The sequence below is a fragment of the Helianthus annuus genome, chromosome 8, assembly GCF_002127325.2.
Source record: "Helianthus annuus cultivar XRQ/B chromosome 8, HanXRQr2.0-SUNRISE, whole genome shotgun sequence".
Taxonomy (NCBI): Eukaryota; Viridiplantae; Streptophyta; class Magnoliopsida; order Asterales; family Asteraceae; genus Helianthus; species Helianthus annuus.
In genome coordinates, this window is record NC_035440.2 from 24729541 (window position 1) to 24755899 (window position 26359).

Genomic DNA, 26359 nt, shown 5'->3' on the forward strand with positions numbered 1-26359 from the left:
TGTTCCTCTGGTAGGGTTCAATCCCAACACTATTACCTCCCTCGTGTATGTATAATACCAAATTCATTCGATTTCTAACATGATAAATTTAAGAAAAAAGAGTTATTCAATATTTTAGTTATCTATAGTACTTGGTAGTTTTTTTTAACTAAACAAAAAAGTTTAGAGTGAAAACAATACATGAAATTAAATATATTAAAATAGTTCTTTTTAAATATATGGTTTAATATATTGTATTTTTGGTTAAATGTAAAGATTTTTATATAAACATGAAGAAAATATGAATGTTTTATGAGTATGATTATGCAGATATACACATAAGAAAGTTTTTAAACTTCAGTTACATAAAATTAAAGATAATGATCTTAGATATGATTTATTCTAAAGTCTAGGATTTTTCTTATACTGAAAAGTCATATAAGACTATTGTTTAATATATTTTTTTAATTCAACACGTGTAATACACGGGTTTGTAACCTAATAATTATATATATGTATATATACATACACGCGCACACAAGCCGCACAAAGCACCTAAGGGCTCTCGAATTATCAAGGATGACCCTAGGTAAAAGAAATTTTTAAGAGTCCATTTTTACTAGCCGCATAGCGGCCCTCGAATTCTCTGGGATGAGTCTAGGTAAAAGTTTTTTAGGATACCCCTAAAGTTTTGTTCTGATTCTGCCACTGGAAATAAGAATACAATCCAGAAACTAATTGAGAAACTAAATAACTGTAAAAAATTTCAAACACTCACCAAATCAGTTATCAGTATACAATCCAGAAGCTAATACATAACTAAAACACTCATCAACAATTTTAACGAAACTAAAACACAAACAACGCTTCAAAACTAAAACACTCTATCAACAATTTTAACAAAACTAAAACACAAACGACGCTCCAAAAAATAAAACACTCATTGCTTACATAGCCAAAGCAGTCTGTACTGCTGGAAACGTTCACGCACCCGAGATTACACCGGATAAAATTATAGTGTTAGAACATGGGTCATCAAATATTTCTTTTTTTTTTTCAAGAACTCCCCATGTATTCATGTATTTTTCTTGTATCCCTTTTCTTGTATTTTTTTTTCTAGCCTCATCAAGTTAGGCATATAGCCTACTTTTAATACAAGAGACATGGGATGGAGAAAAGTCTCACTTAATTAAAGATTTTGTTAGAAACATAAACTCTAATAAAAACTAATTAATTGACATAAAAAACTCTAGTTAATAATTTATCTCCCATATAAAAAGTCTAGTAAATAATTAACATCCATTTACACTAGTTAAATTTCCAACAATGTTATTATTTATGTTTGTATCCAAGTCAAATTACTAGGTCAAACCAATGTATTAAACGACGTCATTACTCATTAGGTAGTTATGACAGTTAAAATATATATAGCCGCCAAATGGGCGGGGCTATAATACCCATTTCTCAAGCATTGTGTTAACTAAATTCCTTTAGAATTATGTTTTGCCGTGAGAACATTGTGATTGATTTGGGAAAACTTTATGATTGATTTTAGAGTAACTCATTGTTGATTGATTTGCCCTAAAAAATCGGTGTTATCCTACTACGACGCACCACTAAAAAAATGGTGTTATCCCACCACGTAGCATGGGTATAACTGCTAGTTTAAATACATAAAACAAAGTTAATTTAATATAAATAAAATGTGTCCATCGAAAGCATTTGGAGCACTATGGTCATTTTCATATACATCACATTTTCTTTGTTTTTTTTCAATGTCTCAAACAAGTGAAGGAGGAGACATGGCGTGGTTTCAAGCCGGAGGTCTCCCTGGAAACAATTTCACTATTCCTACAGAGTAGAGATCAGAATGTCTACATCTTACCCTCATTTTTCTAACTTTTAACATACACGTGTTCGTGTATATTTTTAGGTGTGCTCTTAGCTCAACACTTCGAGTGACGACCCAAGCTCAAACCCGAACTTCGCTAGGCTTACAGAGTAAATGAAAACAGACGTGTTTATCTAAAACTCTAGGCTTACATCTTTACACTTTACAATAAAAACAAATTTTAAAAAAATCTGAACTCGTCAGAAAACGGCATCATCCGATATTATGGCACCTCTATATGCAACAAGTCATTTTTTCCTATTGCATTTCACCATCCAATTTAGCATTTGAAGTAGGCACCAGATCACCATCATGTGCACTGACCCCTTGCATATTATCACTAATGACTCCAGAACCTACACTCAAACTTGGTGAGCAGTTAGCGTCGGTTATTAAACCAGGACCCATACTTACACTTGGCACAGAGTCATTGCCGCCATTGACCACTAATTTGACCGGTCCACCGCCACCTGGAGACCCATTAAAGGCGAAACTACTGCTACCGACTTTCACTTCTACATTGTGGTTCAACTGAGGGGTACTTGACGATTCGTTACTGCCATCTGCTTTAACTACCATTTCTTTATTAACAGAAGAAAACGGACTATTGTTGCTGCGCAATATCTTAGCCTTTCTGAAAACGAAATTCATTACGATTTATTAAAAATTGCATATAATATGGTAAGTAAAAAAATTTACAGATGGATAAAGCATACCTAACCAACTTTTGCTTCATGACTGATTTTGGCTTCAATGTTCCTTTTTCCAAGAAAACAAGCGCAAAAAAACTTGTTAGTCTCGAGCCTTACAAGGGAGATGTTACTGGGCCAAACACAAACTGGTCGAACGGGTCAAAAGTCATTCAATGTGTATCTTATGAAGCATTTCATTCAAGACTGCATTATCCTTGAAGTAAAATTATTTTTGTAATAATTAAATTATACCCTTTTTAAATGTTTGAAAATAAAATGTTTCAAGTCGTCCCACGTTTTGACAAGTACATAAAATTACTCTTTTGACCTGGTGAAGTTTAGTTAAAGTTATATGTGTTTGTGTGTTAACAAAATATGTAAAAAGTTGTATAAATAAGTCTGAGAGCTCACCAGATTTAGGAGTCGATGAAGTCAACGCAGGCTTGCGCTTGCTTCTCTCGGCCTTGATCGAAGAAATGACGTCATCAGCAGCGGGTCCCAGTCCTTTTCTTCCAACCAGTTTTACTCCAAGTTTTTCACAAAGATAATTCAACCTCATTTCATCACCTCCTTTGACTTCTCGTAATTCAAACACTTGTTCTCTCGATAACAACGTGTACACGTGGAGTTCCTGTTGTTGATTAAAATGAGACTGAAGCTGTTGAAACAACAAGTTATTAGAATGTTGTTGATCCGGTCTGGAACCAGAACCTTCTTGAGCCTTCTTTACAGGTCCACTAAACACAACGCGTAAAACCGCCATTGATTTATCATCCGCGTTTTTCTTAGTGTAAATAACCGAAAAACTTCCAAACTCCAAATCAGGCTCTCGGAACAAATCAGCGAGAAGTGTGGCGCAAGAGTGTGAGTTTTTCGATGATTTTTTTTCGACTTTGGCCTGTGAGGCCCGATTAGTGGCATAATGAGCAATGTTGGCGGCTTCCCGTAAGCCGCTAAGAAAAGCTCCGTGCATGGTAGCGGGATACCGCCGTGTGGTGGCTTCACCTGCAAAGAACAGTCTTCCGTCTCCTACGCTTTCTGCTAAAATATCGTAATCGTCCCCTGATGAGCCCACCGCTACGTTTGAGTATGAGCCTAAACTGAAGGGATCAGATCCCCATCGTGTGCACACGGTTTGTATTGGCTCAGGGACCTCGATCCCTTGAGGTTCGTATATACCGCGAAGAATTTGAAGAATGCGTGTAACCGCATCAGTGGGTGGCATGCTTTCGAAAGAATGCGCAGCTTCTCCTGCCACTAACGCCATAAGAACCGGACCACCGGCTACGGTTGCGTAGCTGTAAAACAAAAAGAACTCACCCCGACGGCTAGGATCTTCCGATAAATGCCCGAACATATCGAGATCGGTCCCCCAAAACAAATGCGGAAAAAGCATAGCGACTTTATTTAGCAACCCGAACCCTAACCGTTTAATTCCGTCAAGCTTTCGTTGAGGTAACTCGGGAGTGAATTTAATCGAACCGCTCTTTAAAACCCCTAGTGGGACCGTGCATAAAGCAACGTCACCTTCGAAAACCTGACCACCGTTAACCACCACCTGCACCCCATCGCTACCATAACGAATTGCATTAACCGTTTTCTCGTATTGAATCGAAACATTTTCGGCTAAAGCCTGAACCAACCGTCCATTGCCACCTTGCAGAAAACAATGGTCACCACCCATATCATACGGGTCATCTTGATCCCAAAACGCTAACGAAAGTCTCGAGAGTAAACCCGCGTTAGCATACTCAAGATTCGCAAGATGCCAGTTAAACAAACTCATTTCCTCCGGATTCGCTGGTGAACCATCTACCTGCCAAAAAGTCTCTAAAGCCGCACCGAGAGAAACATCCTGCGAAACTTCACCCATCAACTGTCTCAACTGACTCGCCTTATCCAACAACTGGTTAAACGCAACCTCGACTTTCGCATCAACCCCTGCATCAACCAACTTCCCATCCAACCGATAAAGCGGGCACTTGTCCCGTATCTTATGCAACGGATACGAAAGCTGCCGCGCCAAAATCCCAAGCGGGTTCCCATGCGTACCCGTCAACACACTCCCACCCAAATCCGCAGCCGCAACCCGATTTCCCCCTTCCATTTTCTTCGTATAAACCCGACCACCCGGCCGTTTCCTCCCTTCCAAAACCGTAACCTTATACCCAAACGACATCAACTGCCGCGCAGCCGCCAAACCCGACAACCCCGCCCCAACCACAACCACACTCAACTTCCCACCCCCTTCACTAAAAATCCTATCTTTAACATTCGGGGCAACACCGAAATTAATATACCCGTGCGAAACCAAATACTTATAGGCAGAATCCAACAACTTAACACAATGTGAAGGCACAACATCAAGAAACATCTCTTTAGTAACCCAATTCAACACATTTTCCCGCCATTTAGTAATAATATGATTCCTAATTAGTATATAATTCACCTGTTCAATCCCACCAACAACTGAAACAACCCCTGCATCAATTTCTTCTTCTGTAAGAACATCAGCTGGGAAACCAGCAGTTAAAGCGATTAACGCTTCTGAAGTTGCTTCTTTATTGATTACTATAATCTCATCGGATACATCTAAGGGTGCAGATTGGTTAGATCTAGCGTTAGGGTTTTTTTGAAAATTGTTGAATGAATTGGGGAGATTGTATACCTGAGTAGAAGAGGGTCTGCCGCGACGTTGTTTACGGGGGATGCCGAGGGAGAGTAAGTGGTTGACATTGCTAGGGTTTGAAGGGGGGGAATTAGGGTTAGGGTTAGGGTTTGTGGTGGTGTCGGAGTGGGGGAGAACGATGGTGAATTGTAAGGGGTTGTGGATGTTAGGGAGGATTTGTTGTTGTTGGTTATCGTTTGGGGGATTCATGGTTTGAAGGTTGAAGAAAGATGGAAGATTTGTGTTTGGTTATGGAGGAGAAACTATACCAGTCCAGGCGCCATGGATGATGATGATGATGATGCACCAAAACAAAAGAAAATTGAAATTTTTTTAAACTTCATACTTTAACTAGTGGGATTTCAGTGATAGAATCCGGTTGATATCGATTTGATTCGTTTCGTTACGTGACGGATTTTGACGGTATGATATCGGTACTTAGTATAGCAATCGAAGGAGAAATCAAAAATTAAAGTCAGGATAAGTGTTTTACATCGATTGAAAAGCACAACAACAAATACTCCTATAGGGTCTAGCAATACTGATACCCATATTGATGTTAGTATCAGTACGACTCACCATAGTTTTTTTTAGTAAATGAATGTAAGTTATTAGAGATAATCATATCATTAAAAAATTTAATGGGTTATAGGGATATTATTTATATTATAAGGGGTGAAATTGAAAGTTAACAAAAATAAAAGAAAGAGATAGTGTAAAACCGTGAAAAAATAACAATTTGGTGGGTATTGGTTTGCGTCATTACGGTACCAATACTTAATATAGCAACGGAAAGAGAGAGAGTATAACAATGAAAAAAAATAACATTGAAATGTCAAAAGACATAATTTCGTATAAGAGAAACGAAACTTGAACGTTGTTGTACGCGCAAAAGATGTCAATGTTTTGGGAACTAAAAGAAACAAAAATAATAAGTTAACAAAAAAAAAAACATAAATGATTTTGACAAAGAGCAAAGCCCTCTTTGCAAATTAACAAACTTTAGTGAATAAAAAGTTGTGACCAAAACATAAAACTTTAGTGATCTTTAAACTTTAGTGGTAAAAAAGTCATGGCCAAAACATCTTTTTGTTCATGTTACGCGTCTTGTGGATTGTGGTTTCATGTTGGTGATTTTAGTCATTGGGATTTAAGATACCAAAGAGGTGCAAGAATAAATATACGAGTTAGGAGGTGTAAACATATGCTTATTGATGCCTATTCTTATTTCATGCACCAACAAAAACGTAGCTCAAGGAGTAAAGACCCTGGCGGTGGTCTCGTTGATCAGTGTTAATTTGATTAATGGTCATTAGTAGTAGCTGGCCATTTGTGGTAACTCGTCATAAGTGGGTACTTAATCATGAGTAGTAAGTTATTGTTGTAGAGTGTAGGATTCGATCAAACGAGTCGATCAGAAGAGTTCTAGACCAAATCAAAGTCGGAATTCATTGATTTGATCTTCATTGCAGCTAGATTTACACTTAGAAGTAGATTAAATGTCGATTGTATTGATTTGACAAAGTTACAAGAGCTGGCGACACTTCAGCAAAGCTTCGCTACTGGAATCCAAAAGTTACAAATGAAATCCAGGACTCACCTATATATAGGAACTCCAGATCGCATGAACCAGTCCCACACGAACTGGTCCAGTTCGCACGACCTGGCCATGTCGCACGAACTGGTCACCTCGTGCGAGGTGGCTTGTTCAGACCTGTTTCCCGTTTCTTTCGTACAACGCGTCCTGGTCTATCTATTCTATTACATAACTCGATACAAGACGAAGTCAACAGACATATGCACTAACATAGAGTTTGTAATAATGGTTTTCTCACAGATGTAGTTGCCAATTGTCAATCATAATCTTTAACCACCAATTGAAACGATGTGACAGTTTATTCCTTATATAAAGGATGATCTTTGGTCTTATTCTGGTATATATTTTCATAACAGATTCTGCATATTCATTATTGTCATTCTCTTTCAATTATCTGATTTTATACTCATGAGTACCAACAAAATACTTCAATCTTAAAACGATCTCAACATGATTCAGATAGTAGACCTATTGTAAGATTAAATATATTATTGTTGTAATATTTAATCTTGTAGCTATTATAATCATTTATATTATATAGATCAAAATAGATTAATAACCTATTAATAATTAGTTGGTAATTGTTGATGGACCATATTACCCTTATTAACCAATTAGGTTTTCTCTTGGGTGTATATATAAGGAGATTATTAGAGAGATAAAGGGTTACACAGTTAAACAATTACACAAACCTAATAATCATAACATCATTATCGGCTCTGTCTCCCTAATCGAAACCTCCCTTGTTTCGGTTCATCACCATCATAAGCATACACCCTAAGGAGGAACCAGATCATCCTGACAAGAATGTCGAACTCAATGGCTCTGCTGGCCTGTCTGCTATAACAGGTATGTTATTCATTTTTTCCATTATGTTTAAACAGAACTGATCAACACATATCACCAATACGAATTCTAAAACCTACATCCTTTACATGTAGCAAGCGACTTTAACATCCTAAACTTTTGTTTTTCTGACATTTATCTTTGTTTCAAACATAACTAGCATTGCTTAATCATATATGGCATGAGAGTCAACTTGTTCGTTCTTCATTTAGTACTTATGTTACAAAATCATTCGCGCGTAGTTTTTTAAACCTGTTAACTCTGTTATAATTTATGGACTTGTCCTATTCTATCTTGAATTTGAGATGTTACATCATGTAGAACAGGACAACACCAACATACCAATTATGGCTTTATATTTAATTTCAACTTATTGATTGTACACTTAGGTGCTGTTTGTTTTTTCAGAGGTAAAACGTCTGCAGTCTGCGGACCACATCTGCAAACATCTGCAGCTGAAGAGGTGGACCAAACCTCTGCAGTCTGCAAGAAGAAGAACTGTTTGTTTTTTAACTTCTGCAAACTGCTGAAATAAACTGAAATATAAATAAACTGATTTTATTTAACTTAAAACAGTTTCTTAACATTCAAACATAAATAATAGAATGCATCAATGAACACATACATAAACAAACCAATTCAACATAAACATAAAATACAGATATAATCATATACATTCACACACCATATGCACTAATAATATTTATGCACCTGAGCTTGGTGGGTCTAGCTTTGCGTTTGTTGACAAGCGGTTTCTTCACATCATCAGCCGGATAAAACTTCGGCGGCTTCTCAACCGGAGCAGCTGCAACGGCTTGCTTCTCTTGTTTAGGAAAAGCACCACCGTTTTTGACCTAAAAATGACCACAAAAACATAAATTTATCACCTAAAAACAATCATGAATGATAGATTAGCCCAATCTTAAACCTAATTTTTTTTAATTATTAGTTGAATAATCAATCAGTAATTAAGCAGAAAATTAGAAACATTTTATAGTTTATAAAACACAATGCAATCAACAATTAGATATGCAAAATGAATCATGAACAAAACGTAAATTATATTATCCAAATGGATAGCTACTGCTACAATTCATATGAAAGCTTCTAATGAACAATTTACAAGCTAAAAATAACGACAAACTGGAATATGAATGGGATAATTTTGACCTAAATCGTTGTAAATGCAGAATTACAGTTGACTGGTAGCTATGGCTAGCAAATATTGTTAGAAGCGATTTGGATTACCTGTGAAGAAGAGCCGCGGGATGTTGGTGCAGTCGGCTGAAGGAAGTGACGGAGATGTCGGGTGGCAGAGGAATGGAGGGGCGGAGGGGCGGCGGAGGTGGCTGTCGGCTGGAGTGGAGGGCGACGGAGGTGGGTGTCGGCTGGAGGAGGAGGGCGACGGAAGTGGGTGTCGACTGGAGAAGGAGGGCGACGAAGGTGGAGGGGGTGGCGGAGGTGCAGGGCGGCGGAGGTGGAAGGGGTGGCGGAGGAGGTGAAGTGCGTTGGAGGAGGAGATGGGTGCTAGGGTTCAGTGTTTTGAAAGAGGGAAGATTGGAGAAGAGGAATGAAGATGTTGGGCCTCGTCTGCACGAGGAAGTGGTGGGGAAGAGGTTTTTTAATGAAACCTCTTCCAAAAAACAAACGGGCTGTAGACCTCTACGTCTGCGCGTGGTCTGCGTGAAGAAGACAAAAGAGGTTGTGAAGTACTTTTTCTAAAAAACAAACACCACCTTAGTGTAGGGATCCCACTATAATTTGTGTATCTTATAAGTAAAAAAAAGGTAGATCATTTACATTTTCATAGCTTATAAGTAAACGTATTTTCCCAAACGGCTTAAAGATCAAACCATCAGTTTTTGTTTTCTTTTCCGATTTCTACTTTAAATTGTCCGTATTTACTCCGGTCAAACTAACAAATTGACTCGGAATGCTACATTACTTGTACAACAAGTAATGCTAAGTTTGCTAAAGATTTGATCTATACATCAACATACAGATTTTACAGAGTTAATAACATCATTACAGATCATTGTTGCACCACTGCTTTAAAAGACCGATTCAATCTCAGTATCTTCTTCGCCAAGTCACGAATATCTTCTCTGCTGGATTCAACCGAGATTTTTAAAAGTTGTGTAACTCCTCCATTAGTCATGAAATCCTTAGTATTGTCCTCTGAATATTAGTAGCAAAGTTAAAACACATTAGACTATATACTTTAGCTTATATAAACATCTATGTTTTTTTTTAAGGGTCATATTTATAATTTATTTGATCTAATAAAAGGAAAAAAAATCATATAAAAGGAATATATGTACCATTTTGTGCTAAATGACAAAGAGCAAGTTCAATGTGACGTCGGGTTGATATTGAGGTAGTATTCGAGTTTGCAAGCAACCATGTAAAAACGCCATCCATTAGAAGAGAACGACCTTTCTTGTGTCCTAAACAATTTAAAGCCATCTGAGTTTGCTTTTACTGTATAATAATTAATGACAAAAAGAAAAAAAAATTATAAAATTATAAAAAACCTTGAGTTATTGCACGAGATTCGCATTTAGCGAAATTTGCGACTCCCCTGGCAACCTGAGCGATGACATCGTTATTTCCGGATCTAACCATGCCCAAGAGTGCTCTAATGCCTCCTTGTTCAATCAGCAGCAAGTGCAGCTTCTCTGATATTGCAAATATTAAGAAAATACTATTTTTATTAGTATTAAATAGAGGTGGCGATTTGAGATGTAATTTATCTCAGAAGAGCTAAAAGGTAAATGGGTTGGCCCGTTCGACCTAAAGCTTACCATTTCCACATAAATTTGCAATGGCTCCGGCTACCATTCTGAGAGTTTGAGGATCGTCTGTTTTTGAAGCTGTATGTGCTAGTAAAGCAGCACCTCCTTTACCCATAATCAAGGCTTGGTTCGGTTCTACAACAAAAATATTTTTTTCAGTTATAAACTAATTAGCATGTAACATGCATAATATGAACTATGATTTTATATCATCTTTTTGGCAAATTTGTACATGTTGATGGATTAAATCCAAATTAACAACTATTGTACAAAAATACAAATACAGAAAACATGGATTTAGGGAATACCATTCATTGCAAGATTTGCAATGGCTCCGGAAGCAACCCTAAGTAGTGTCGTATTTTGAGAAGTTCTCAATAGGATGAGCAGTGCATCTAGACCCCCTTCTTGTACAATTTTTTCTTGATTAATATCTGTAAAATTATATATGATTAAAAGAGGAATACATAATAAAACATCGTTTATAACATGCCATTTTCGTCCCTGAGGAATACATAATAAAACATCTGTACAATTTTTTCTTGATTAATATCTGTAAAATTATATCTGTAAAATTTTTTCATGACAACTAAAATTTAATCTACAAAGAGTAAAATGCCATTTTCGTCCCTGAGGTTTGGCCAGTTTTGCAACTTTCGTCCAAAGGTTTGTTCCGCATCTAGATCCAAAAGGTTTGAAATCTTGCCATTTTCATCCAGCTCATTAACTCCGTTCATTTTTCTCCGTTAGGTCAAGCGTATTTTCATCTTTTTTGTTAACTTAAAGGGTAATTCGTCTTCTGAATATTTGTACATTATGCTAAATGCTTGTACATAAAGTGAAAAGGCCGAATTGCCCTTTAAGTTAACAAAGAAAGACGGAAATACCCCTGACTTAACAGAGAAAAATGGATGGAGTTAACTAGCCGGATGAAAATGGCAAGATTTCAAAATTTTTGGATCCAGATGCGTAAATACAAACATTTGGACTTAAAGTCGCAAAACTGGCTAAACCTCAGGGACGAAAATGGCATTTACTCGATTACAAATGTGTGATTGGTACAAGTATAACTGTGTACCTTCAGCAGCAAGGTTTGCCACCACTTTGACAGCATGCGTTTGGACGTCTAAATCAGTAGATTGCAATAGTGTCAATATCTTCTGTAGGCCAACTGTATACAACAAAAGATTTAAGCTTCAATATAGAGAATTATATGGTTAACGGAATCTTTAAATCCACAATCTTAACAAACTTGCCTTCTTCGCATATTTTAGCTATAGTGGTTCTTTGAAACGAGTTCATCTCCCTTGATTTATTTGAATTATGTAGTCCTAACGGGGCGCCAGTGTTTGATCCTCTTGCAATGTTTTCTTTCATGGACGGTCTCTTATCCTATAAAAACTTACAACATGAAGTTCAAAATATTCGACACAAAAATATAGCAACTATGAAAAAACTGAATTGTATACTATACCTCAAAATCGTCCTCGCTTTCGGGTACAGCGTTTTTTATACTGCTTAGCTCCTTTTCAACCGTCTTCCTTCGTTTTTCTTCAAGTGAAAGAGCATCTCTTACAGCTTGTAGTTCATCACCCAATCTAGCCTTCTCTGATGATAATTTATAATGTTCTGTTTTTACCAATTTAAGTTCATCTAGATTGGTTTCATGCAGCTGAGTCATTTCTTGTAATTTCATTTTTAGATCATCGATCTCCTTTTTTCCTTCAATCTGCAAGCAGATGAAGTTTACATTAAAAACAGTCACAAAAACGTGAAGCTAGTTAGTTATTTGTTATTCGTGTGCACCGACAACTTACTTGTAGTGAACTTTGATGATCAGAAGAAGCCCTTTTTAGTAATTTCACCTGTTCTTCTAAACCAACACACCTGGTGTGTTCATCCTCCAGTTGTACTACCAACTCGTTATTTTTTTGCTCATACATCTGTGTGGTTTCTGCAAGTGCCTTCTGATATGCCGCACATTCAGTTTGATATTGCTATTAAAGATTAAAACAAAGGGTTATGAGTTATGACTTACGATAAAAGCACATTGAAGATATTCTTTTACAATGAATGAAATGAATTATAAAGTATAAACCTCCATTGACTTTTGACGTTCACTTAGTAGATTTTCCATTGATTTTAACTGTTTTTCTACACTGTTTGAGTGTTCTCGTTCCTCTTCTAAATTTGACATTAACTCGGCTATTTTCTTCTCGTACATCTGTGTTGTGTCTGCAAGTACTTTTTTGTATGTAGATGTTTCAACCTCGTATTGCTACTAGCATCCAAGAAAAGAGTATAAGCATTTATCATTTTTATTAGAGTAAAATGCCATTTTCGTCCCTGAGGTTTGGCCAGTTTTGCAACTTTCGTCCAAAAGAAATACCTATGACTTAACGGAGAAAAATGGATGGAGTTAACGAACCGGATGAAAATGGCAAGATTTCAAACCTTTTGGATCCAAATGCGGAAAAACAAACCTTTGGATGAAAGTCGCGAAACTGGCCAAACTTTAGGGACGACATTTTACTCTTTTTATTAATATAGAGATAATAAAATTGCTATTCCAAACACCTTGTTATGTTCTAGACCGAGTTCCAGACGTGCAATCTCATCATGCAATAAATTGTTCTGATTTTTCTGAAATTCTAACTTTTCCAACACGTCTTTCAATTCAAATTCCAGTTTGGACTTCTCCTTTTCTAGTGACTGCAAGTCAAGGTCAAACTTAAAATTTCTTATAGAATAAAAGTCAAAATTGCAACCTCGTATTTCGATTACCTCACAATACTTTGAGCTTCTTTCTAGACGTTCAACCTCTTTGCAAACAAGATCATTATGATCTTTCTGGGAGTTCAACTCCTTTATCATATCTTTCAATTTTATTTCCAGTTGAGATTTATCCCTCTCTAGCAACTGAGTCAAAATGTAAAACAGACATAAATGTCAAAGAATGTCAACACTCAACAGTGACTTTTAGAGGGAGATTAATGTAAATATGTAATAGCATTAATATGATAAACCAGAAATGAAGAAATGTACCTCACACCTTGCGGTTAAAGACCTTTTGGCTTCCTCAAAGCTATTTTGACATTCTCTAAGATTGTTCTCCAGTCTTAATGTGTTATCTGCTTTAGATTTTTGTTGCCTATCTACCTCCTTTGTGAGTATATCGATTTGATTCTCAAGTTTCCGACACAAGCTCTCGTAATCAAGTTCTTCTTTCATTTTTACAAAATTTACTACTTTCATTGCCTGCTCAAGCAGCAAGTATTTAGAAAAAGAAATAAAGCAAACACTTTTTGTTCATTATTATACCTAATTAATGTGTTAAGTAGAATTCCAAAATCAATAATTTCACCATAATAATCCAAATCTTTGAATAGAACATTAGGAGGTTGTATGCAATAAAATAAGACGTTGGTTGGCTTTCAACCCATTTGACCAGTTCGATTCATTTGACATGTTCCTTTATTGCCAATTTTTTTATTCATTTGACTCGTTTGAGATAAAACATAACTCAAATCGACCAATTCATTAGTAACTATAATAATACCACATGGAAATAAAACTTACTCGTTGCCCAAACATTATGGTGCTTGCAGTTTCCGTATAATGTCGAGAAGATGGACCAATTGTTACTATCAGAGAGGTCCTTGCAGAGCCTGTCCAGTTTAATGAATTTGCAGCAAGAAGTAGATACAAAAGAAAAAAAAAAGATATATACAACAATGTGAACATGACTGCTACTTTCACAATTTAATATATTTGAGTAAGTAAAAAGCAGAATATGACCTAGTTACCTCCGAATGAGTCACGAAGCAATCTTGTTAGTTTAGAATCTCTGGTGGGTATATGAGGGCTATTTTCAGCCAACGCATTTATACATTTACCAAGGGAACTAAGAGAAAGATTGATAAATTTTGTCTCTTCAACCAAGTGACCTTCACTTCCTGCAGTGTGCGTGTATATACAAACCAATTAATCTTCATTTATCCCAAATAAAACAATCACAGTAAACAATTGCTTAAACTATTAACGGTAGAACATACCAGATTTGTCTAGGCGCTCAGAACCTGCAAGATCGACTATAAGTAGTTTGCTTTTTCGAACGGTTGGTATCACATGGCCACCAACTAACACACTTCTATCATCTTTCCCTTGAAAAGACGTGTTGTTTTCTTCTTTATCATTGAAAGATCTTCTAAGAGATACCTGTTGAATATAAACAAAATAGTTATGTGTTAGTGAGTGGATACCATATGTAATATGTTATTATGGTAAGCATTAGTTACTAGGTTGTTGTTAACACGTACCATAAGAATTGCATGGCTACGAGAAGATTCAGTGTTCATTTTTGTGTTTGCTGCATGCCGATTTGCTTCTCCGATTTGCAGTACTTCCAAAAAGTGGTCAACATTTTGAATATTGACCACGGCTGCACCAGGTACCAACACTTCCCCATTCTTTGGATCCTCAACAATTGGAATGTTGACCTTTTCTGGTGCAAGTAAATCTTGAACAGATTCCATGTAAATCTGTCACAAAAATCGGGTCGTGTATCAATTTGTTGAAGCAGCATTTGTAGTCTAACATATAAAGTATGACATCTTGATTAAATATTCTTTGTTTGAAACTAATATTTAACCCTCGCTTAGCGGGGTGGTAAAACCGTGCTAAGTAGTAAGCAAATGACGATTAAAACCAAAAAAAAAATATAAAAAGACGAATTTATACCGCCAAGTGATGTAAAACGCATGTAAAGACAAACGTGAACTTATACGTCGACCCGGCATAAATCCCATATCCTTTCCTTTTCCAAATATTTTTACGAATAAGCTTTTTTGATATCGAAGTACACGTATTATAAATTCAAGTGGGTCAAAGTGATATTTTTTAAGTTTTTAGAAAGTGAGCGCAAAACCCGCGTTGCGGGCGCATGTAGTAAGCAAACGACGACCAAAAACCGAGAAAATCATATAACAACAAACGCGACGGAAACGACTCAAATTGGACAAAAGAAAACATTGCCGGAAAAATATTAGATTGCAAAAAAGAAAGGAAAAAAGAAAATTGAAATCGTGGACCAATAAGACTGTGACAGGTGACGGTGCATGTTAACACCACCACACTATTCCTAAGGACCTACCATATTTGATATTATATAGTAATTACTACTTTATGGCATGTCTATAATAGAAACTAGTGCAATAACTAAAGAGTCAAAGTCAAAATCAAGTAATACTCTAACAAGCTATAGGAAATCGGACTTTCAATAATTCATATTCGAAATGTGAAGGGGTAACTGATTTTGAAACTGACGGGATCCAGTTTGCATTAGTTAGCTATTCCATAGGAAATACATTGATTTACTTATTAATGTGTTAACATATATATGAAGTGAAATTATTAGATCGTTTAATACCTGCAGATAGGAGATTTCAATACTATCAGATGCTGCAGATGCACTGGAAATGATGTCCTCCAAAGCCCTAACCATAATTCCTCTCTCAGATGCATCATCCTTGCCCAACTTACCAAGCGTAAACGTTTTTCCGGTTCCTGTTTGACCATAAGCCATAATCGTTCCATTATACCCATTTAACACACCCTGCAGAAATCAATTTGCAATATAGTGTAAGAAAACATGATTAAGTATGCAAAAGTCAAGCGATTATTACTTACCTCAACTACAGGTTTTGCTACTGCCTCATAGACTCGTTTTTGAGAAGCAGATTCTGTAAATACTTCATCAAATCTGTAAGGCTCAGAACTCCAGTTATCTTTCTTTAGTTTCAACTTCTTAAGCTGCATGAGGGAACTTATCTGAGTTATGGTCTTTGCTATAGAAAATTGGAGGAAATGGTTTATTTATCTAGATTATATCTTGTGCTCACCTCTGGTTGAGGTTCTACACAATCGAAAAAATCAGCATCTGACAGAATCTCCTCTGTGTTTTTTGGTCTCAGTCTAATAGCAACTCTAACTCTTCCAGATTCTGTGGCAAAGACAAAGTTATGAGTTATGACCCTGAAAATATTATCTATAAATCAAAAGTTACATGCTTAGCTCATTTGGTCAACCACTGTAGGCCACTAACATAACATGTATACCGGCTTATCAAAAATGTCTTAAGAGATTGGTAACTTCTATAATGAAGTTTTCTGTTCCTCTTAGACTAACAGTTTTCTTTTAGATTTAACATCAAACAGGCAAATGAGGCATAGTTCTAATTTATGAGGCATATACACTTAAATGGGTAATGATTGCATAAAACCTCACTATTTGCAACATTTGTTAAAGAATTAATCTTAATTAGAAATACACACAATAAAAATGAAATGGAAACAGGAAACTACATCATGTTTGAAGTTAGAAACAAGTTCAGTTGACCTCAAAAGTCAAACTTCATCTCTCCTTTTAGGAAAACTACTAATCATTACTCTTTAGTTTCCACTCTTCAAAGAACATCAATCCACTAAACTTAATCGTCCCATTTCCATTTAATTTCATCTGTTAAAAGTTCTAATCAATCACAAATGTACTTGTACAATGTCTACTCCCTTTGCCCCCTTCAAACTTGAGCAAATAGGTATATACACATATATTAACACAAAACTAAAAGTTTTAACCCTATACAAACTCATCAAAACAAACAATGGCAGCAAACAGGCTGAAATTTAGCCAATCATGGAGATCATTCCATCAATATGACACATCAATCATTCAAATCATAAACTACACCTCATACAAAACACAAATCCATTCTACACCTTAACTTACACACACGAATAATCACAATTCACACAAACAGAAGCGAATCAGTACGAACGCACTTGAAAACGGATAAACAGAAACTACCTGCATCATCGTCGTTCTGGCGAGTATACGAGCGAGAATTAGGCGTAACAGAGCGTCTGGAAGCAGAAGACGACGGCGTTTTGGAGCGAACGGAGACAGCGCCACCGGTGCCGCCAGTTCTAGACGACGGAGGTGGATTAACGTGCGGTTTCTCATACCTGTTGCTGGCATTGCTCGGCATTTTAACAACGGACGCCATTGAGTCTTCGGTCCTCTGTTCTGAAAGCTAGAGAGAGAAAGTATATATACATGCACAGATATGTTAGAGAGAGAAAGTAGAGGCCGGCACGATGATAACAGTGTGCACAAGCATAAACAAATTAGTTGTGATTGTGAAAGTTATAGAGGAGAGAGAAGATATTTTACGTTGAAATTATTACTCCGGCCGGCGTTATGTGTATCTCCGGCGAGCATTGTTTGGGGGTACATTTGTCGTCGTTGTTGTATTATTATTATTTTATTTTATTATTGATCAAATTTTGAACTGTTTGGCAACAGTAAATATCATATCAGTACAAACAAGAAGCTATAACTCTCACATGTTTAAATTATTATTTACAGTGTACAGAGAATAATATCTGATAGCAGTTATAATTTAGTTTTTTTTTTTAATTTAATGGATATTAAGAAATATGAGCTTGAATACTTAAGCTGCGGGGAGTGGAGGGTTTAGGTTAGGGACATTGTTCGACACGTGCTGAGTGTGCGATCCACAAGCTTTTGGTGAAAATGAGGGGTGTGGTGTGGCGTGGCTTAGCTTGGCTTGGCGTGGCTAACTATGTGAATTTTTTTTAATTAAAGTAGCCAGCCAAGTCCCCCCCCCCCCCGCGCCGCACGCCAATCTGAATACCCACGCTAAAGGGGCAACGCTATGCCCCGCCCCAACCAACGCCCCACTCCCAGCAGTCTAAGAACTAGTTTTATATATGAGTTTAGTTACGCTAACAAGTCGAGTATAAATATAGTAATTTATATTTAATGTAACATAAAACAACGACGACCGAGCCTAGTAAATTCCACCCATAACAAGTCCATTCGGTGTTATTATGGTTTAGGGAGAATCGAATCCTGAGGATAAAAAACACTTTTTAGAGAAACCTTCGGGTCTAGAAGAAACAGCAGACAGACATATATATAGGATTAAAAGAAATTGGGACTAAAAAAACATAACTCTAGAACAAATAATATAACATAACTGTATAACAAATATAAGAAGGATTGATAACTAAATAATATATAATGATATAAATGAACGTTAATGTTACTAATATTTATATACATAATTATGCATGTATATAAATAAATAATAAATAATTTGAGCCCGAGTTTAGTCGAGTTTGACTTGGTGGTCTACTCTACTGAGCTTGTTTCATATGTCTATGTAAAAAGATAAATTTCATTATCTAAATAGAAGAAAAATAAATTTGTTTTTATTAAAAATCAGGTGGTTAATGAAAATGAAATAGAATATCATTATTTCATTACATAGTTCGTCTAGGTGGGTGTTTGGGATTCCTTCTCAAAAGTGACTTATTAACTTATATAAGTCAAAAGTGAGAAGTTAGAAATTCTAACTTCTCAAAAATGACTTCTCAACACACACAACCCTTTAAAATAAGCTAACCCAAACACCCAAAAAACAACTTATTAACTTTTATAAGTCAATAAGTCATAAGTTGCTCCAAAATAAGCTAACCCAAACACCCCCTAGCTCTGAACAAATATAAATTATAGCTTGTGCTTAAGTTGATTTTTGAAATGATGCAAACCTGATTTTCAATAATCGGTATTATCATATATATTTTTCTGTAGGATCAAAAATATCTATGTTTAGGGAATTAGGTGAGCCAATGATCTTTAGATCAAATGGTGGAAGGTTTGCATATCTTTTGAGAGATGCAAGTTCAACTCCCATTTGGTGCAGAGTGAGGTATTGGTGGGCAATGATAGGAGATCCAGGGAAACTTGGGTTCGATCCTTGAGCCAAACGGGTTTTACCGGTAATTTCACCGTCGTGCCTACGGGCGGGTGGGTTACCGGGTTTTCCCCGGAATTGATGGTGGACTCGGGTTACTCTCGGAGTACTCCGTTTGGTCCAGTGGGTGCCCCAAGAGTGCTCGGGATTGATTCTGTTGGTCGTTAAAAAAAAGGGAATTAGGTGAAAAGTTGTGACATAAACTAATTTTATACTATATTTGGTAAATAATTTAACTACCACTAACTTTGGACCTTTGGTCATATAATTATCCAATTATTTGATTATGAATGTTGATTAGTATAGTCATAATATCATTTAAAAAGGTAAATCCAAACACCTATGTTGAATACTATAGTCATAATATCTTTTAAAAAGGTAAATCCAAACACCTTTTTGAATAACTATTTATTGCATTTAGTTGTAAATAATTGTTTTAAAATTTATTTTTGTGTACGAGTTCAACCCCACAAAACCAATGATCGAATGCACACACGTGACATTGTAGACTTGTAGTGATCAGTTTTCGTACTGATTTTTTAAATCTAATTTCAACTTTTGAAAGAAACTTTATAGATGGAAATATAACACACTACTTGATTGTTATTAACAAAGTATAAAGAGTAAACTTCCGTTTTGCTCCCTGTGGTTTGGTCATTTTAATGGTTTTATCCCAAACCTTTAAAAATAGTCATTTTACACCCTGATATTTTGGTTTTGTTGCCAGTTTGCTCCCTGCGGGGAGCAAAATGGAAACACAAATAATTTGGATGGAGTTAGAGGCGGGGAGCAAAACTGACAAAAAAACCAAAACATCAGGGAGCAAAATGGCTATTTTTAAAGATTTGGAGCAAAACCGTTAAAGTGATCAAACCACAGGGAGCAAAACGGAAGTTTACTCAAGTATAAATTAGCAACTTTTTCTTGTATTATGTGTTGTACCATAAGTTTGAAAAATTTTTCAAAAAAAACTTTGATTTTTTCACTTTTAACCAAAACATTTTCATACTTTTGTATTTTAACGCCTTTTAATTTTTTTACTTAAAACTCAAAGTTTTTCATCTTTTATAATTTAACACAACACTTTATTATTTACAACTTTGGTCACCCATACTTTTTATCTTTCGCAAGTTTTAAGTTTCGTTCTAAATTTTGCGAGTTAACACGTCGTACCGTGCATGTGAGGTTCAACGTTTTTTGCTCTATTTTTTCATATTTGAAAGACCCGCCGCAACGTGTCCATTTTTTCCCTTTTAACAAGTTCGCTTCAACGGGCGGGTCCTAGATCGACTAAATTATTATTTTCTACGTTTTACGTTTCTGGTTACTTTCTTCGCATTAACACACTGTAATGGGTGTGTGTGGTTCAACGATTTTAAATCTGTTTTTCGTTCAATGTAATTTTTCCTATTTTATCTATTTTATTTTTACGGTGTTGAGAGTCGATGCCATTATGGCATTGGTGCTACTTGGCACTGTTTTACGAACGTTTTTTACCTATTAAATTTTTTACTAATATTTTGTTTCGGTTTACCCCTATACTTCATTTACTTAAAAACTATTTTTTACGTGCATATTTTATGTACGGGTAGGTATAAATATGATTTGTTCTACATTCCGACGTAAAATTTTTTATATACGTGTCAGGTCAAATATAATACGTTTTCGTTTAAAGAAACCATTTTTAGGTGCATATTTTTATGTACGTTTTGGTATAAATTCAAGTTGTTCTACATTTCGACGTAAACTTTTTTGGAAAATGATTCAGGTCAAATATAATATTTTTCGTGTTTATTTTATGTATGTTTTGTAAAGTTTGTTTCGAACCGAGTGGAATCAAATTATGGTTTCTTTTTCTCCCCTTTTTTCGAAAGCTCTAATTAATCCATTTCGATTACATGTGCAGATTTTCTTTCATACCCGTTACGTTTTCTATGTATGAGTTGGGTCACATATAATAATACGTTATGATTGTTCGATATGAATTTGATTTACTTTACGTTTGATCCAATCACAATGCGTATACAGGTTACATTGAGTTCAAATGGATACGTTGAAATGTGAGTTTTCATATGATTAATACATCATATAACGTTTGGACCAATCCATTTAATGTTTGTGATGTACCGCACCGTAACACGGCCAGGTCTTAATCCTAGTTCTATATATTAAACTACATATCTTTTGATATATTAATATTTTGGATAAGCTTTAAACCTACTATAACATGTTGTTGTTCTTATTATTATTATTATTATTATTATTATTATTATTATTATTATTATTATTATTATTATTATTATTATTAAAGATAGTCAATTTAAAAATAATTAATTTTAACACACCTTTATTCATCACTGGCCCACGTATGAACGAAAATTAATCCATTAAATTGGTCAATGCTTGCCCTATCAATTTATCATATGGACCACCAACAAAATTTGAGACCCACCTTTGCAAATGAAATTGTAGCAAAGGGATTTTAGAGACCCAAAAATCAAATCTTTGAGTTAAGAATGTTTTAAAACATTCCACCTTTCTAGAAGTAAGATTTAGAAGCTTGTGATACGAAAAGATTTTATGATAGCTTTATAATTTGTTAATGTGATTTGTCGGATTTGTCCATTAGAAAACAAATATAACAATTATTGTTATACATGATTCTAAATTTATAAATAATGATAACTACATAATTTAAACAAACTATTTCATTTCTGTAAACATTATACTTGAGTTTTAAAAACCTATACCAAATAAAATTATTTCAAATGTAATGTTATAAAAGGTGACTTGTTTGTTTATAGAATTATTTATGACAATAATGGAAGGGCATGTGATGCGAAAGTCTACCTCCCACCCACATGGTTTGGCTTGCCACCCTCTCATTAACATCTACAGGTAAGGAATCGAAGAAAAAACTTTGATAAGTATTTATAACAAATTAAATACATAAATATCGTAATTTTTTGTCTTATTTTATAATGGATCATGTAATCTTTATTTTTATCAAATATATGATGATTAGTTTTTTGATATGTGATGGTAATTTGGAATTGCATGAATTTATCATTTATAGTTTCATTTATATCTAAAAACTTGGATTTACTAGTGGATTAATTAATAATATAAAACATTCTTAAATGATTGGAATTGTTAGTAATCCTTATTGATTAGTAATTTAATTTTTTAGAAGAGAATTGATAAAGAATGTACTGATACATTGTATAATTATTGGCTATTTTATCCGATTTTAAGAATATATTGTATAAGTAATTTATTTTTTTTGTAGATGTTTATTTGTCTAATACATAAATAAATTAATAATATTTGATAAATAATTGATAATTCCTGTAGAATCTTATACTATGTTTTCATTAACACCTGAAATATAATATAAGCAAACAATAGTGATGGAATTGATTGAGTAATCCCTACACGTTCTAGCTATATGCCACACGTTATAAAATAAAGGAAATTATTTTCATATTAAAGTGAGAATAGAAAATCATTTTAAAGTGATTTTTGTAGAAAATAAATATATGATAAACTTGATTGACCATATCAGTCTTTAGACGGAATATTTTATAGATTGTCAACATGCCAACACTTAAAATCAGCTTCATTCCATTTTGACAGTTTTCACTTTAAATTAGTTTCGTTTTAATATTCTATTTGAACATGTAAAAAGGTCATGGGCACAAGACCTTTATTTATGAGGTACGAGAGCAAACAAAAATAAGATAAGAAAATTATTTGATTGATTTTCTATTACCACATAGAGAAGGTAGCAAGCTGGTCTCAAGGGAGTCCGCAGCAACCGGGTTAGGTAGCGAAGCAGATGTTTGGCAAAATTAGCTGGTGGCTGAAAGCTGTTGCTGTAGCTCTTTAGATATATTTAAGTGTTTGGCAGAGTAGCTGAAGCTTTTAATAAAGGGTCATGGTATCTAGACACCCCCAAAAATTAGTGTACATCCCTCAATATGAAGTGTATAGCACAATACGCTTCCTATAGGTTTAAAAGCAATAAATGCTAAACCAATAAGAACCGTATAGGCCAATACGCTTCCTATTCGCTTACTGAAACCTCCTGCTCTCTGCCATGCAGGTAGTGCAGAGAGTCAGACCTGAAAAGCACCGACAACTTTTGAAAACTGAGTTCAACAGGAGGCGTATTGGCCAATACGATTCCTTTACAGTTACCAGGAAGTGTATTCAACAATACGCTTCCCATAGGGTTTTGGTTGGTGGACTAATTAAATCAATAGGAAGCGTATAGTGCAATACGCTTCATATTGATACGATGAACAAATATGCTCTGACATGCAGGTAGTTCAGAACTGAAAAGCTGCAAAAGTGACTTGAATATGAAGCGTATAGAGCAATACGATTTCCATAGGGAGCCAATAGGAAGCGTATAGGGCAATACGCTTCCCATAGGGTTTTGGTTGGTGGAGGAATTAATTCCATACGAAGTGTATTGGGCAATATGGTTCCTATGGGACCAGAAATCTGTTATATATCCAAGCTTTGGGGATGAACGTATTATGACGAAAATTCACAAACTAAACAATCCGATCAAACCATTCGTATCACAATGTCGTCTTGGGGCCTCAATTATATTTTTGGTGATTATTCAAACGAGTCATATCCGAACGAGTCATACGTCTCCGAAAGTAAAATCGATCACGTTGTTGAACGAGGGGAGGAAGAGGTTGCATCTGTGGTTCGTTGTAATGATGGGTTTCGGGTGCCCGATTTGAACCAAGAGTACGCAGATGAACCTCAAAGCTATCCGCAATACCAATACCCATCTTACTATTTGCATGCGGATGTAAAACACGAGAAAGAATACGAGTACGGGGAACGTGTTAAACATATCGAGGAAGATGATAACGGTTTAGAGGAAGATGATAACGATTTCGAGGAAGCTGATGACGAGGAGGAAGTTGCCAACGATAACGAAGAACCTAACCCGGATGTCTCTTTTGAAACGGATCAGGTTTGACATTCCGGTTACTTACGTGTTATTTAAATATTTTGTGTTTATATTCTTTTAGGGATGTTTTTACCATTAAGGTTTCACTATCACACTTTATAGGTTGGGAAATATATGTGTTATTCGATGTATAATTTTTATTAGATTCTGTATTTTGTTATATTTTTTTATGGAAGATCAAACAAACATGTTATTATTAAACTAAACATATATTTTGGATCTAGCCTACAGCTTTGTGTTGATATGTTTAGAGACATATTAGCATATATTGTGCAAGTAAAAATTAAATGTGCGGATATGAACCAAATGTGCTAATATATTCATAGATAATATTTAAATCTATATAGTCTATATTAAAAAAAAAAAAATGCTAACTGACTAAATTATGGAACTAATTACCTCAAAAAAAATTTCTCTATATTCGAAACAAAAGTTTACATATTTATTTGTCTTGTGTACGAAATATTTATCCGTATAATATTAATTTTGAAATTTTGAAATTTTTAAAAGAAAAAAATAACTTGTTGAATCATGAAATTTTAAATAAAAGTTGTCTAACCTTTTTTTTCCTTTTGTAGACGTCTTTAACTCTTTATAAACGTTTTTTTAATAGAAATAGTGTTAGTCTTTCGTAAATATTTTCTTAATTCTTATAATATAATATATTATTTGTTATCTGGAAATTTGTATTATATAATAAGTATCCCCTAACATATTATATATACACCACTGATCCAAATATACTATTAAATGTTTATTGAATTTGGTGTTTTGCTACATTTTATTCGATATATAGTGTGTTTATATTTTTGTGGAAATCGTTATATATAATGTTTATTAATATATTCGATACATTTTGAAGAGAGAAAGTTGATTTTGTTTTAGAAATTTGGATCTCTTGAAGAGTTGAAGACTTGGGTTTACCAAAGGGCACTTGCGTGTAATTTTGTCATTGTTACCAAACGAACTATTTCAAAAAGTGAAAGGACAGTGAAGATATGGTTGTGTTGTGACCGTGGTGGTGAATACAATAGTACAACCACAAAACGACGTTCTGGTAGCAAAAAGGTTGGATGTCCTTTTACTCTGGTAGGAAGACTAGACTCCAAGAGTGGCACTTGGAAGTTAAAGGTGAAGGAACCAAACCATAACCATGTAGCTTCACAACATCTTGAGGGTCACGCGTTTGCAAGGAGGCTAACCCCGAACGAAGAATATATGGTGGAGAGTCTTTATTCTCAAAACTTGGAGCCAGCTAACATTCTTTTAACAATAAGAAATCAAAACCCACAGAGCATGTGCATTCTACAAGACATATACAACGTAATAAAAAAGAGAAGAGTTTGCAAGTGTGTCATGTACTGTGTGCTTGTTTATTTAGAAAATAGAGAAGAGTTTGCAAGTGTGTCAAAGGTTAGTGATATGGTTTAAGCGGTAGGTAACATTGGCTTAAGAGACATGCTATGGTCTAGAAGTATGCTTGAATATTTGATAACGAAAAAATGGTCAGCTAGATGCAAACAATTGGTAGTTAACTTTCAATGTTAATTCACCATTTGTGGTTATTAACCAAAAACCTCAAAATGTTAGTTGTGAATAGTTACCTGAAAGTTTTAATGGATAAAAAAAAAGAAAAAGAAAATAACAGGTTGTACATCTCATAAACAACAAAGAACTTGTTGTATTCCTTCTCAAAACTAAGCACATTTGTTTTCCTCTTAAATTGTAGGTATGAAAATTTTTCTAAGCATATCTATATCTGATTTCCAATTGATACAAACGAAAAACTACTCATGTAGTAGTCTTTATTTTGATTCTTCATGTTTAGTTGCTTTTATTGATAAGTTAAGCAAACCAGAACCTCCACTGTGATGCATGGCTTATGGTTAAAGCCAGAAGGTAAAAATTGAGTTTTCACACGTTGATTTCTTCATGTTTAGTTGCTTATTTAACTTACCGAATATAATTTTTGTTTTGATTTGCTCTGTGTCAAACCCGAACCCGATATAGTTAATTTTGGGTTTTAACACGTTTTTTTATAATTTTGCAGATATGG

General features: G+C 35.0%; 2 protein-coding genes across 3 annotated transcripts; both read right to left on the minus strand.

Annotated features, from left to right (window-relative positions):
- Positions 1-1938: 1938 nt before the first annotated feature.
- Positions 1939-5558, minus strand: LOC110872437 (protein FLOWERING LOCUS D). Of its 2 annotated transcripts, XM_035976526.1 has the most exons (4): positions 5231-5557; positions 2974-5154; positions 2587-2629; positions 1939-2504 (listed from the first exon to the last, which is right to left on the minus strand). In XM_035976526.1, the coding sequence occupies exons 2-4, from the start codon at positions 4934-4936 to the stop codon at positions 2129-2131; spliced, it is 2382 nt and encodes a 793-aa protein (XP_035832419.1). In that variant the 5' UTR covers positions 4937-5154; positions 5231-5557; the 3' UTR covers positions 1939-2128. The 2 variants fall into 2 exon arrangements, with proteins under 2 accessions (XP_035832419.1, XP_021976927.1); XM_022121235.2 differs by having other exon boundaries at positions 2974-5558.
- Positions 5559-9499: 3941 nt separating this feature from the next.
- LOC110872438 (kinesin-like protein KIN-UC) lies at positions 9500-17838 on the minus strand. The gene is made up of 22 exons (XM_022121236.2): positions 17699-17838; positions 17333-17558; positions 16369-16469; positions 16157-16279; positions 15897-16082; positions 14788-15009; positions 14524-14686; positions 14275-14424; positions 14048-14136; positions 13514-13726; positions 13253-13387; positions 13046-13180; positions 12567-12746; positions 12286-12465; positions 11943-12197; positions 11725-11860; positions 11547-11639; positions 10777-10902; positions 10478-10603; positions 10208-10351; positions 9995-10120; positions 9500-9851 (listed from the first exon to the last, which is right to left on the minus strand). Exons 1-22 carry the CDS (start codon positions 17759-17761, stop codon positions 9706-9708), a joined length of 3318 nt encoding a protein of 1105 aa, XP_021976928.1. The 5' UTR covers positions 17762-17838; the 3' UTR covers positions 9500-9705.
- Positions 17839-26359: the final 8521 nt, after the last annotated feature.

Excerpts from the sequence above, each read along its gene's own strand:
- LOC110872438 (XM_022121236.2), bottom strand. The coding sequence starts at position 17,761 with ATGTACCCCCAAACAATGCTCGCCGGAGATACACATAACGCCGGCCGG. Across the intron at positions 16,470-17,332 it reads CCAGAACGACGATGATGCAG|AATCTGGAAGAGTTAGAGTT; the intron begins GTAGTTTCTGTT and ends TCTTTGCCACAG. Across the intron at positions 10,352-10,477 it reads TGCAAATTTATGTGGAAATG|AGAAGCTGCACTTGCTGCTG; the intron begins GTAAGCTTTAGG and ends TTGCAATATCAG.
- LOC110872437 (XM_022121235.2), bottom strand. The coding sequence starts at position 5,440 with ATGAATCCCCCAAACGATAACCAACAACAACAAATCCTCCCTAACATC. Across the intron at positions 2,630-2,973 it reads TTCATCGACTCCTAAATCTG|GAACATTGAAGCCAAAATCA; the intron begins GTGAGCTCTCAG and ends TCTTGGAAAAAG. Across the intron at positions 2,505-2,586 it reads ATGAAGCAAAAGTTGGTTAG|AAAGGCTAAGATATTGCGCA; the intron begins GTATGCTTTATC and ends TTTCGTTTTCAG.